The sequence below is a fragment of the Aythya ferina genome (genome assembly GCF_964211825.1).
Source record: "Aythya ferina genome assembly, chromosome: 26".
NCBI classification, from domain to species: domain Eukaryota; kingdom Metazoa; phylum Chordata; class Aves; order Anseriformes; family Anatidae; genus Aythya; species Aythya ferina.
In genome coordinates, this window is record NC_140324.1 from 2,640,142 (window position 1) to 2,651,677 (window position 11,536).

At 42.7% G+C, this 11,536-nt stretch overlaps 1 protein-coding gene across 11 annotated transcripts in view; it reads left to right on the forward strand.

Moving 5' to 3' along the window:
- LOC311423990 (excitatory amino acid transporter 4-like) overlaps positions 1-11,193 on the forward strand; it is a 38,887-nt gene extending 27,694 nt beyond the window's left edge. For 6 of the 11 annotated variants that reach the window (XR_014685959.1, XR_014685960.1, XR_014685961.1 and 3 more), the window contains 5 exons: positions 1,011-1,244; positions 2,287-2,481; positions 2,922-3,056; positions 4,577-5,328; positions 9,428-11,193. Coding sequence is in view for 3 of the 11 variants with exons in the window: in XM_084498698.1 (XP_084354824.1) it covers positions 1,011-1,244; positions 2,287-2,481; positions 2,922-3,056; positions 4,577-4,680; positions 9,428-9,459 (700 nt within the window). In the remaining 8 variants the exon portion in view is untranslated. Of the gene's footprint in view, positions 1-1,010; positions 1,245-2,286; positions 2,482-2,921; positions 3,057-4,576; positions 5,329-8,719; positions 8,757-9,427 lie in introns of all 11 variants that reach the window. The other 5 variants (XM_084498698.1, XM_084498699.1, XR_014685965.1 and 2 more) reach the window with 4 other exon arrangements.
- The last annotated feature ends 343 nt before the right edge of the window (positions 11,194-11,536 follow it).

Sequence of the window (11,536 nt, forward strand, 5' to 3'; positions counted from 1 at the left end):
ATGCATTGTTATGGGGGGAAAAAACCTGTAAGGAATGGAAAGGATAGCAGTGTAGCTGTGGGGTTTTACCTTGCTGGGCAGTTAACTCCACCACAACTGCTGTCTCATTCCCCCTCCTCAGAAGAGGAGGGGTAGAAGAAAGTATGCTGCAAAGAAAAAGAAAGTCTCATGGGTTGAGATAAGGATAATTTAATTAAAGGGGAAAAAAAAAAAAAAAAAAGACTTCATAAGGGAGGGAAAAAAAATATTCTCTACTTCCCATCGATGAGCAATGTTCAGCCACATCCTGGGAAGCAGGGCTTCAGTATGTGTAGTGGTTGTTTGGGAGGGCAGACGTCTTCATAACAAGAGCCCCCCCTCTCCTTCCCCTTTCCCAGCGGTTGTGGTAGAGTTTAGCTGCCCAGCAAGGTAAAATTACCACTGCACCTCAAAAAGAGGTTTCATACAAGCCACAGCTGCCTTCACAGATGTTGGTATACCCAGTCCAAACTATACTAGCTATGGATTTTCTGTATGTTCCTATTCCCTGTACGTGAACCTCTAAAGATAATAAGGCTGATATCCCAGAGCATGCAGGACAATATTGCTTCTGCTCCCTCCTTCCCTTTTACTTCTGTAACTTTCTGTGCCTCTCAGTAAAAAGGACACCCTCAGCTCAGGCTGTTAGGAAAGGAAGGGACTGTGCAAACTCCTCTGTATAACCTCCACTAGCAGTGCTACAAGGAGTGTTGAGGAGACATGTAGGAACCTGGAAGGAGGAGGAAACCTTCACCACGTACTGTGTGCACACAGCAGTTCCCCAAAAGAGCATCAAGTGCTGTTTTTTGACTGCACAGCAAACAAGTCCAAGATCTTTTCACATTGCCAGAAAAGAAACCAGCAGTATCGTCCACTAACTAGCACACTTCTGATGTGGCAGCTTATTGAGGATATGTCCAGAAAGCATGCATTGAAGCAAGTATGAAGTGTGGATATCAGTTCTGAGAATTGTCCTTGTGTTTCTGCCACAGGTATGCCCCAGTTGGGATCATGTTTTTAATTGCTGGCAAAATCCTGGAGATGGATGACCTTGCAGTGATGGGGGGCCAGCTGGGGATGTACACGCTCACTGTCATCGTTGGACTCCTCATCCATGCCCTCTGCATCCTGCCGCTGCTCTACTTTATCGTCACCCACAGGAACCCCTGGGTATTCATTGCAGGGCTTCTGCAGGCCCTCATCACAGCCCTGGGCACCTCCTCAAGGTACGATGGCCACATAGTCCTGGGGAGAAGTACGGTGTGGATATTCTGGGGCTGCTTCTCAGCGCTTCCATTGCCCTCAGTGCAGTGCTGAGGTCTCACCATTTCTAGCACTATCAGCTTTTTGCACTGGTCCAGCCAACTCAATTGAGAGTGGAAGGATTCCCACTCCCCTGCTCAGGAGCCCGAATTGTGTTGCCATCTCTAACCATCAGTGCGTGACCCATAGTCCTCCTCACCAAGCACGGTGGAGGCTCTTTTTGCAGCACTGAAATACCGAGCTCAAAAGACAAATCAATCACCCCTCAATTCCAACATTATTCCCCGTGCACATATCTCCACACACATGTACTTGCACACATTTGCACATTTCTCTTTTCCAGGCACACAGACTGTGTGCAGCTGGCATTAAACTCACAGGAAGCCTAGGCAAAAGCACAAACAAATGTTCGGTGACTCACACAACCAAAGCAACAGATTGTAGGTTGCTGTTATATTATTAAGTGGTGTTTCTTGACGTATTCATTTCCTGGCAAGCACAGAGTCTCTCCCACGTGCATTTTGACACCGAAACACACAGCATTTTTCTTGCTCGTGTTCTCTTTCAGAAACAATTCTCTGCTTTTGCTGCAAGATATATTCTCACACTTGGGTCATTCTTGTCTTATGCACTGAGCTGGGGAAGAGAGAGGACTCAAGTTTTTTAATAGCTGGAAGAGGAGTTTTGGTCTTGAGGCTCTGTCCTATGTACCCAGAATTCCCCAGAATCACCTTCTTTTGGTGTTGTACCAGCTTCACCAGCTTCAGGGCCACACAGCCCCTACCCAGCCCCTGAGGAAAGTCATGTCTGAACGTGCAACTGCAGCGTGCAGCATATCTGAGGAACCCTTGCTTAGACTGTTCTTTCTCCTAGCAGCATCTGGCCTCTGGCTCACATGGCAGGGTGAAAAAGCAGGTGGGTAAGGTCATAAACCAGGCAGAGGCTTAGTCCCTCTTCCACAGTCAGCATATACCCAATTCATGTTGTTTTGTAAATTCCTTTCAGCTCAGCGACTCTGCCCATCACCTTCAGGTGTTTGGAAGAAAACAATGGCGTGGACAGGCGCATCACGAGGTTTGTTCTGCCTGTGGGAGCTACAATTAACATGGATGGCACTGCTCTGTACGAGGCCCTTGCAGCCATCTTCATTGCACAAGTCAACAACTATGAACTTGACTTCGGGCAGATCATCACAATAAGGTGACTTTTGAAAGAGTTATGGGGCTACAGGAGGGATTCCAGTTTTGTTGGCTTATCTGAGGTGCTTTCAAGTTCCTCCTTTGCTCAGAAGATACAATGAGATTAGAAAAAAATATGGAAAAGGAAGGTGAAACCTCCAGGGGTATAAGTAAATATGGTTTTGGGTGCCACATCTTGGAGGCTCCCCTCAAGCCTTTATTGGATTTCCAAGTCTGGGCCATCCCTTAGATAGAGCTGCAGTGTGCAGTCCATGATGGGTGGGTGCCTGCAGGGGAAGCTTGGGTGCTGTGTCGATGTCACCATCCTGCTCTGTGACCAGAGCAGAAGGGTTGCCCAGATGGTTTGAAAATAATATGTTAAGATGCTTCCTGACACTTCTGCAAATGCAACTGCCTATTTTCTTCTCTCTGCTGATAGCTGTGCTTTCCTCTTCCCTCCAGCATCACTGCCACGGCAGCCAGCATTGGAGCCGCAGGTATTCCCCAGGCAGGACTGGTGACCATGGTCATAGTGTTGACATCAGTGGGGCTGCCTACGGAAGATATTACACTGATCATCGCTGTGGACTGGTTTCTGTGAGTTCTCTGCTCAGCAGCATGCATTTCTCTGTGTTCCTTGCCAATGTGTACAGAGTTCATCTGCATTCCCACTGTCTCTGCTACAAGCAGACTCAGTAACCTGAGGCCTGAAACACACTCGTATCCACGAGACCTTTGCACAGTAACCCTCTGTTCATACTAGAGTCTTCACCATAGACTTCAGTGACCAAGTTCATGTACAGACCAGCTTGGTGACCAAGCAGAATGTCCTTTGTTTGGTTTATCTAACAAGATAATTATCAGAAACAATCTGCAGGCTGATAGGGACAGGTTGTGCCAGTAATACACAAATTCATGCTGCAAAGTGATGCTGGTTCTGCCCTACCACACAAGGCAGGTGGGATAAGACTGGCCTGTACAAAGTTGAGGAGGTCATAGAGGGGTGCAGCTAGCCAGCTACATTGCTCCTTTTCTGCTTTCTTCCATTTTAAAACCTTAGGAGAAGTGATTTCACAGGAGTGTTCTTAGGAACCAGATTGAAGAATGCATTTGTACGATGCTCTCAGACACATGATCTGATTTTTTTTTTTTTTTTTTTTTTTTTTTTTTGGGGGGTGGTCCTTTGGGATAGGTTTGCATCAGAATTTCTGAATTTATAAAACAAATACAACTGAATTATAATGGATGTGGCAAGGCTCATCTAAATCTGCAGAAAGGCTTGAGCAGGCCTTTGGAGAGGAATCCATCTCTGTGGGTCCACAGTAACAATGTTTTTCCTCATTTTCCTCATTTCCTCTGGGAGTATTGTGTCCAGTTCTGGGCTCCCCAGTACAAGAGGGACATAGAAGGGCTACTAAGATGATTAGAGGACTGGAGCACCTGTTGTATGAGGACAGGCTGAAAGAACTATGCTTGTTTAGCCTGGAAAAGAGAAGACTGAGGGGAGACCGCATTAAAGTATATAACTTATATGAGGGGAGGGTGCAAGAGGATGGAGCCAGTCTCTTTTCAGTTGTGCCCAGTGACAGGATGAGAGGCAACAGACACAAACTGAAGCACAAGAGGATCCAGACAAATATAAGGGGGCACTTCTTTACTGTGAGGGTGACAGAGCACTGGGACAGGCTGCCCAGAGAGATTTTGGAGTCTCCTTCTCTGGAGATATTCAAAACCCTCCTGGATGCCATCCTGTGCAAAGTGTTCTAGGTGATCCTGCTTGGCAAGGGGGTTGGACTAGATGATCTTCAGAGGTCCCTTCCAACCTCATCTGTTCTGTGATTTTGTGATTCTGTGATTTTGTGACAAGTCCAAAATTTTTCATTGAGATATTGGGAATGCAACAGAACAGGAATGAATGTGAAGCCTGTACTCAGGCTAGCAATGTAGGAGAGCTCTCTGGGAGTAATTTCTCTGTAAATATTGAAATGCCAATTATTAGAGTGACTTGAAAAGTCAAAAAAAAATCATTGAAGAAAACTTCATGTTTCTTGAAATATTCTTAATCCCCTTAGCTGATACTAAGAAGCTGCATCTAATTTTTCTCCCTGATTTTTCAGAGACCGCCTTAGAACGACCACCAATGTCCTGGGGGATTCTCTGGGTGCTGGCATTGTGGAGCATCTCTCCCGGCACGAGCTGGATGCACAGGACTGCGAACTTGGTAATTCTGTGATAGAGGAGAAACAGCAGCCTTCCCACCTGGTCTGCCCACAGAACGACACCCTTTGGCACCCCAGGAGTGAGACAGCATTGTGAAATCAGGCAGCAGAGAGCAAATTAATGCTGTAAAAAGCCAAGACTTGAAAAAGAAGTCTTGGAGGACATTCTGGAGAACAGAGAAAGATCCACTTTCAAAGATCTACACTTTTCTCCTCCCTCTCCCACATGCAGTTCCCTTAATCCCATTTCTCCCCTATCTCTTTCCGACTGACATTAAAAAAGAGAAAATTAAACTGCAAAGTAACTTTTGTTCCACAAAAGCCTGATTTAGTCATTCTTATCGGGATCCAAGAGTTTGACCTGAGTAAGTAAGACTCAGTGAATGAGCTGGACTAAGAGCTCCCTCATTTCTGAGCTTAAGTATGAGCACAGTTAAGTGACAAAGTGGGTTGGTGACACCACCACCTGTGGACCGGGACCAGAATATTGCCATGATGTCTCCTTCCTGCAGGAAACAGCTGCAGAGCAGCAAAGCCTTTATTTGTTCAGTGGCTTCCCCTGAGCATGTAAAGCTTTTAGCATTGGCCGTTTGGAGATCTCTGGAGAGCCCCAGCACTCCTGTTCAACTCTTCACTGGCAAGTGTTTATGGTAAACCCAGTGTCCTCCTTGCTCACAGTCCTGGTGTTTGCACAGTAACACCACTAATGCTTCCTGAAGGCTTCTTGCTCCTCTGGCAACCTTTCTGGCTGTAGGTATTAATGTCGCCCAGCTCCTGAAGGAATGTGCAGCAGGGACAGGGCTTATTGTGCTGGCTGGTAGTACAAATAGAGGTCATACCAGCCTTTTATTAATGGCAGCAGCTAAAGGATCGTGAAAGCAGCAATTGAAGAATTGATTAGATCTGTTATTGAGCCTCTGAACCAGCTCTCCCCTCTACAAAGCTCTGCCAAACAGCAGTTAACTTAGTTTCTTTTTAGAAATCTGTTCTCTTATTGAAACCAGAAGGGAACTGCATAGGTCATGACCAGTCTGCCCACCTGAGTAGCTGGATGGTGCCTCCATGCCAGGGATGACTCCCTACCACCCGTTTCACTCAGATAATTCCTCATCATAAAACTCCAAGGAAACAGTTCGTTCAGGCATCTTTGGCTATTTTCAGAAGCGCCTTTCCTTCAATCACAGTGCTCAAGAATGTGCTTCAAAATCTCTTGGCCTTTCTACAGCTCTTTATCTTTTCTAGACAGTGCACAATCGCTTCTCAGCACTTGTAGAAGATGCCAGACCCCAAACTTATAAATGTAGTTTTCATCAGGATAAATTTCTTAGTTCCTACCAAATTGAGTTCAGTTTCTGTTTCACACATGGGCATAAGCCCACATGACATCTGGATCATCTCATAGGTCCAAGCAACAAGTAGGGACCTGCTTTGTCTGTGCTCTATCCCCCTTCCATGGAACAGAGGAACAGAGTCCTCATGTCTCACATCAGTAAACAGGACCAGCAGGACTTGCTTCATAATCTTCAGGTCATCTCCACGAACATCCAGAAAATGAGTACCTAAGACCCAACTTTGAAGATGGAAAGGATCCACAGTTTTGGGGCTACTCTATTGTAACTATTCTGCTTCTGAAAGGCCAGAAACAGCAGCAAACAGCCTCCTGGCACAGCTGAGCTATCTAAACTTGATTGAGGATATCAACCAGTCTGCTCATTACTCCAGACTCAGTACATCTCTTGAACCCCTCTACCCTGGCTTCCCAGAATGATCCTTTCCATCCAAAAGCCCTAGCCATACGCTGACAGGCACCTCTAAGTGGACCACAGGACAGAAGACCCCAGAGCCATCTGCTCGAGGCAGCTTTTCCAACTACAATCACGCCTGCCCGTCTTTAGCTCCTCAGTGTAAGAAAAACTTCCTAGAACACATTTCTTGAAGTGCCCAAAGCCAGATCCTGAGGCTCTTTTTGGTCCTTCAGGACTTGCAGGGTTATACATTTGTGCTGCCATGTTCCACAACCTGTAGGTAAACACAGTTCTCTATGTTTATGGGTTGGGATAAAGGTGGGAATCTGAGATAAACAGTCAAATGCATCTCTTTCAGATAAAAACAGGTAACACAGAAGAATTGTACTGTAGTCCTGCTTAGTAGTAGTTGGCCCCAGACTTCACAGCAGCAGGCTGTTTCCTGACCACTGGAGGCAGGTTACTTGTTCTGACAAGAGATCTATGCTAGCAGGGGCAAGCTGCTGTTGTACAGTTACGTATCTGGTTGTTCTTCACAAATATTATTTCTATCCCATCAGCTAAAACATTCTTAGATGTATAGATTTTGACCTACTGCATGCTTTGTCTGGTGCAGTGCACCCTTCCTCTCCTGAGACTGTCATCAGTAAAAGCAACCAGAGCAACTGTATAACCCAGTGGTATTTTGGTCCCTGAAAGGTGATGGTCAGTTGTTTTTTTTATTAAACTGAGATAGTGGAAGACTGCTGGTTAACAGCAGAAGATAATAAACTCTTCATTAGAATATACATGGCCCAAGAAACTGGCATTGTGTGGAATATGCTGCTGAATTTAGGAAAAGATGACATTTGCAGCTGTCGTAACTGTTTCCTAAGTTTTGCTTGGTTACAGAGATGTAACAGGAACAAAAAAAAATGTCCCAGTTCAATGAGTGTTGGCTTTCATATGGGACCTGACCTGTGCATAACATCTAGACAATTAAAATTCTGTTTAAAAGGAAGGAGGAGGTAAATGGGAATTAGATCCTTGTTCATCAAGTATCAAACTGAGATGATAATCAAGTGTGGGCCTTGGCTTCTACAAATGGACATTTGCCTTGTACAAATTTGTACTTTTTCAGCTCAGAGGCAGGGACAGATGTCAAAATCTATCCTGTACCTTTGCATTAATCACCTTCATCTCTGCCACAGTAACATGGACAGAATATTTCTGTCTTACACTTCGGGTTTTCTCACTCTTAATGCCTGAACTATGCTATTTAAGTTGGCTGGACTATCACTTCCCTATCCAAGACCAGTTAAAAAAAAAAAAATAATAATAATCAGACTGACAAACTCAGAAGGAACCCGAAGGAGCTCTGGTTAACATTATTTTCTTATTTTTACCTGCCATTGGGTGCCCAAGGTCAGGTATCCCAGAGGGAAGGCTGGCTACACCTGTGGGTCCAGGACCTTAGGGACCAAACTGGTCCACATACTCTGACCGATCATTTTCCATCTGTGTTTTGGTTTCTGTAGCTGTAAAACAAATAAACGGATGCTATCTGCCCCATAATAGCTAGAAATGTAGCTACAATATCAAGGTTGCCAAGTCTAAAACAAGAAAAGTTACCAATTGTTTCTTTCTAATTTTTATAAATTATTGTAGTCCAACTTTTGAGGCAAAACTAAACCTGTCAAGCAGAAAGCCAGAACACTTAGTTCACAGCAGTGTTTATTATTCTCCACATTCAATTAGAGGATTACAAATATTCAAAATATAAGAATAGCTTCTAGGACAGTCATTCTTGGTATAGGACTGTAAATAGCACTAACAGGAATACATCACTCAAGAATGTCTGAGATGTTAAAACAACAAAATCTAACTGCTCAAATCTTCTTGGTCATAATTACTTGCTGTTTATACCCAGGAATAGAGAGCAGTTACTATGACTTTCAGCATACATGGGATTTTTTTTTCCTGTCTTTATGGGACTTATAGAAAATAGCACTGAAAAAGATCCCAAGAAGTCATCTAGGACATCCTATGCTCCCAGGCAGCAAGAGCTAGACCCAAAACAATTCCCCCCCCCCCCCCCCAAAAAAAAAAAAGCTGCTTGTTAAGCTCTTCTGATCTCCAAGTTAAGTGTTCCAATGCATTTTTTTTTCTTCTCTGACACAAATCTCTCTTGTTACAATGCAAGAACATTATTTCTTGTCCTGTCCCAGTGAGTAGGATAAGAGATTATTATCCTCCTCTTTGCAGCATTTTTATCTTGTATGAATGGTATTATAATGTCTGCTCTTCTCCTTTCTAGACTAAACAGACCCAGTTCTTTCAGTATACCCTCACAGGTAATAATCATTCACATTCCTGTCCTCTGGACTTTTTCCTCACTCTTTCACATCTTTCTTAAAGTGGAGTAACTAAAATTTGACACAACAATCCAACTAAAGATTTATTAGTGCTAAGCACTGAGAAAAGACTCTTTCATGTACATTAAGATTTAGATCTTAGACTCAAATTACCATAGTTTAACAGCATGCTCTGCTTCAGCTGATCAAGGTAACTGTCCATGACGCATACCTACAGCAAGTTCAAGTCTGTTCAGCTTATCTTAAATCTTAGTGAGGTTAGACTCTAACTTTGATGAGATGGCTGTATCCAAAGACTGGATCTTAATCAAAGAGTTTTAAGATACACTGCATTAGCTTGTATCTGCAGTGGGCTAAGACAGCACTAACTTACCATTAACACAGCTCAGCTGACATGAGTCTAACCCATCATAAAGAACAGACCTGCTTACAAAATCCAGTAAAATGCTTGATTTTTTCACAACAGCATGACAGCACCGATAGAAGTGGTAATCCATGCTAATTCCTACATCATTTTAAGCAGAACTGCTGCCTAGCTAGTAATTTCCCAGCCTGTGTTTGTGCTGCTGATTATTGTTACCTGAATATAGTAATTTCTATTTGTCCATATTGAATTGCATCTAGTTTTTCTTCTTTTCTTCTTTTTGCAGACTATTTGTCCAACTTCTCAAGAAAGCATTGAATTCTAATCCTGAAGAGACTTCCTGTATATAAAGGGCAAACTGGTGGATGAATTGGAAGAAAAGATTGATGGATTGGACTCTAGCTCAAATAGGAATCAATTCTGGGAAGTCTGTGGCTTGGGTTATACCTAGAGTCAAACTAGATGATCATAAGGGTCCCTTCTGGCTTTATAATATATGCACGTGCTTTCTGGTTTAGAGATATTGCAAAGGGTCCTCCTAGCTTGATCATTTTCAAAAGCTATCTGAAAGGATCCTAATGATACTTCTGTAAAAATCAGCAGGACTCTAAACTGTTTTCAGTTGCTGTTAGCAGATATGTAAACATACCACAAAAGGGGCTCTCCATGTCACATTGCATCAAAATGTCCTCAGTTGTTCCCACAAAGTAGCACACTCCAAGGCTGGCCATTTGTGATTTCCTACCTTCCACACAAGATTAACGGAGCACAAACAAGTAGTCATTTTTGAATACTGCAAACCATTCTACTGTGGGGAATTTCAGAATTCAGATCATATTTTTTAGCTCTGGTGTTTACCCATGTTGTTAACCAATTTATGATTGGGATTGTCTATCCGTTTACAATACCCAGACAGTATTGTTAGGAATTTGTTTACGTATATATGTGTGTGTGTGTTTGTGTGTATAGGTATATATATATCGGTGTATATATAGAGAGAGATATAAATATATATATAGGCTTATATATATATATATGAAAGGGGCGCGTGTACACAAATACATACATATATACACAGAGTTAACTTTTTTTTTTGCTAATCCAAAAGAGAAAGAAGATACTAAACTCTCACTCTGTTAAGTTGCATACTTAATTTTGATGCCTGACTTGTTTTGCATAATTAATTTTATCCTTAAAGCAGCAGAAGCTATTTCATATCTTTCCCGTAATGAATCTTCTAAAGCAAGGTTTGTCAGGAAGGAGCTCAATGCATGCTGCTTTTGAGTTGTACCTGCTGGTGACATAATTAGAACTTATCAACATGTGGAGAGAACTCTACAATTCATCTTTGAATTCCCTGCATATATCCCAAGGACTCCAGTCCCTGATGTGTCTAACCTTGCAAAGAGGCAGTCTTTTAAGAGCTCAGCCAATAACATGAAAGTGTTTGTATTCTTTCCAAACCCAAACACTGACCTTGTACTAAATCAGCCTTCGAAACTGCATAACTGACAATATGAAATCATTTTATCAGCTGTCTTTTTAAATTATCAGATATTTGAGATTTTATACAGTCTTTTCTTTACTGCAGTAGCAGCTTCTAGTTGCAGAAATTATCTAAGTTTCTCCTTTTGGCAAGCAATTTATTCCTAATGATCAGATGGGCAATATTTGGATGAAATAGGGAGTTATCTCAATGCATATGTACATGAGGAGCTCTTGGATTAGGGCACATCTCTTCAAAATTAATTTAAAGAGAAAAAATAGATGAAGAATATGGATTTTCACACAATAGGCCATGAATCACATTAAGTATGTTATATGTGTACACTGTCTCAGGAGCCAGATCTGCCCATATGATCTGTCCTTAAATCATGTCCTTTTGCTATACCCAAGGAGGAAAGAAATAACTGGAAATCACTGCTATATAGCGTGTTTGTAGCATTCTGGCAGTTTTACGATGTTAATTTCCAAGGCCTTTCTCTTCATGCTGTGAGTTTCAGTGACAATAAAGATTGCATATTTGAAAAATAAAGGGAATTTTTTCCACAATGCTTTTCAATTCTTTTTTTTTTTTTCTAATATTTTCCCTCGGAACCATGACAGTTAGGAATGTTACTTTTAGCATTAGGCATCACACATCTTTATGTGTTTAACAACATGAGACACCAGTACATTTTGAAGGCCAACCAGCTTGGAAAGCAGTTGGCAGAAAAGGATCTGAAGGTCCTGGCGGACACCAAGTTGGGCATGGGCAAGGAATGTGACCTTGTGGCAAAGAGGCTAATGGTATTCTGGATTGCATTATGAGGAGCATTGCCAGCAGGTCAAGGGAGGTGATCCTTCCACTCTACTCAGCACTGGTGAAGCCACACCTGAAGCACTGTGTCCAGTG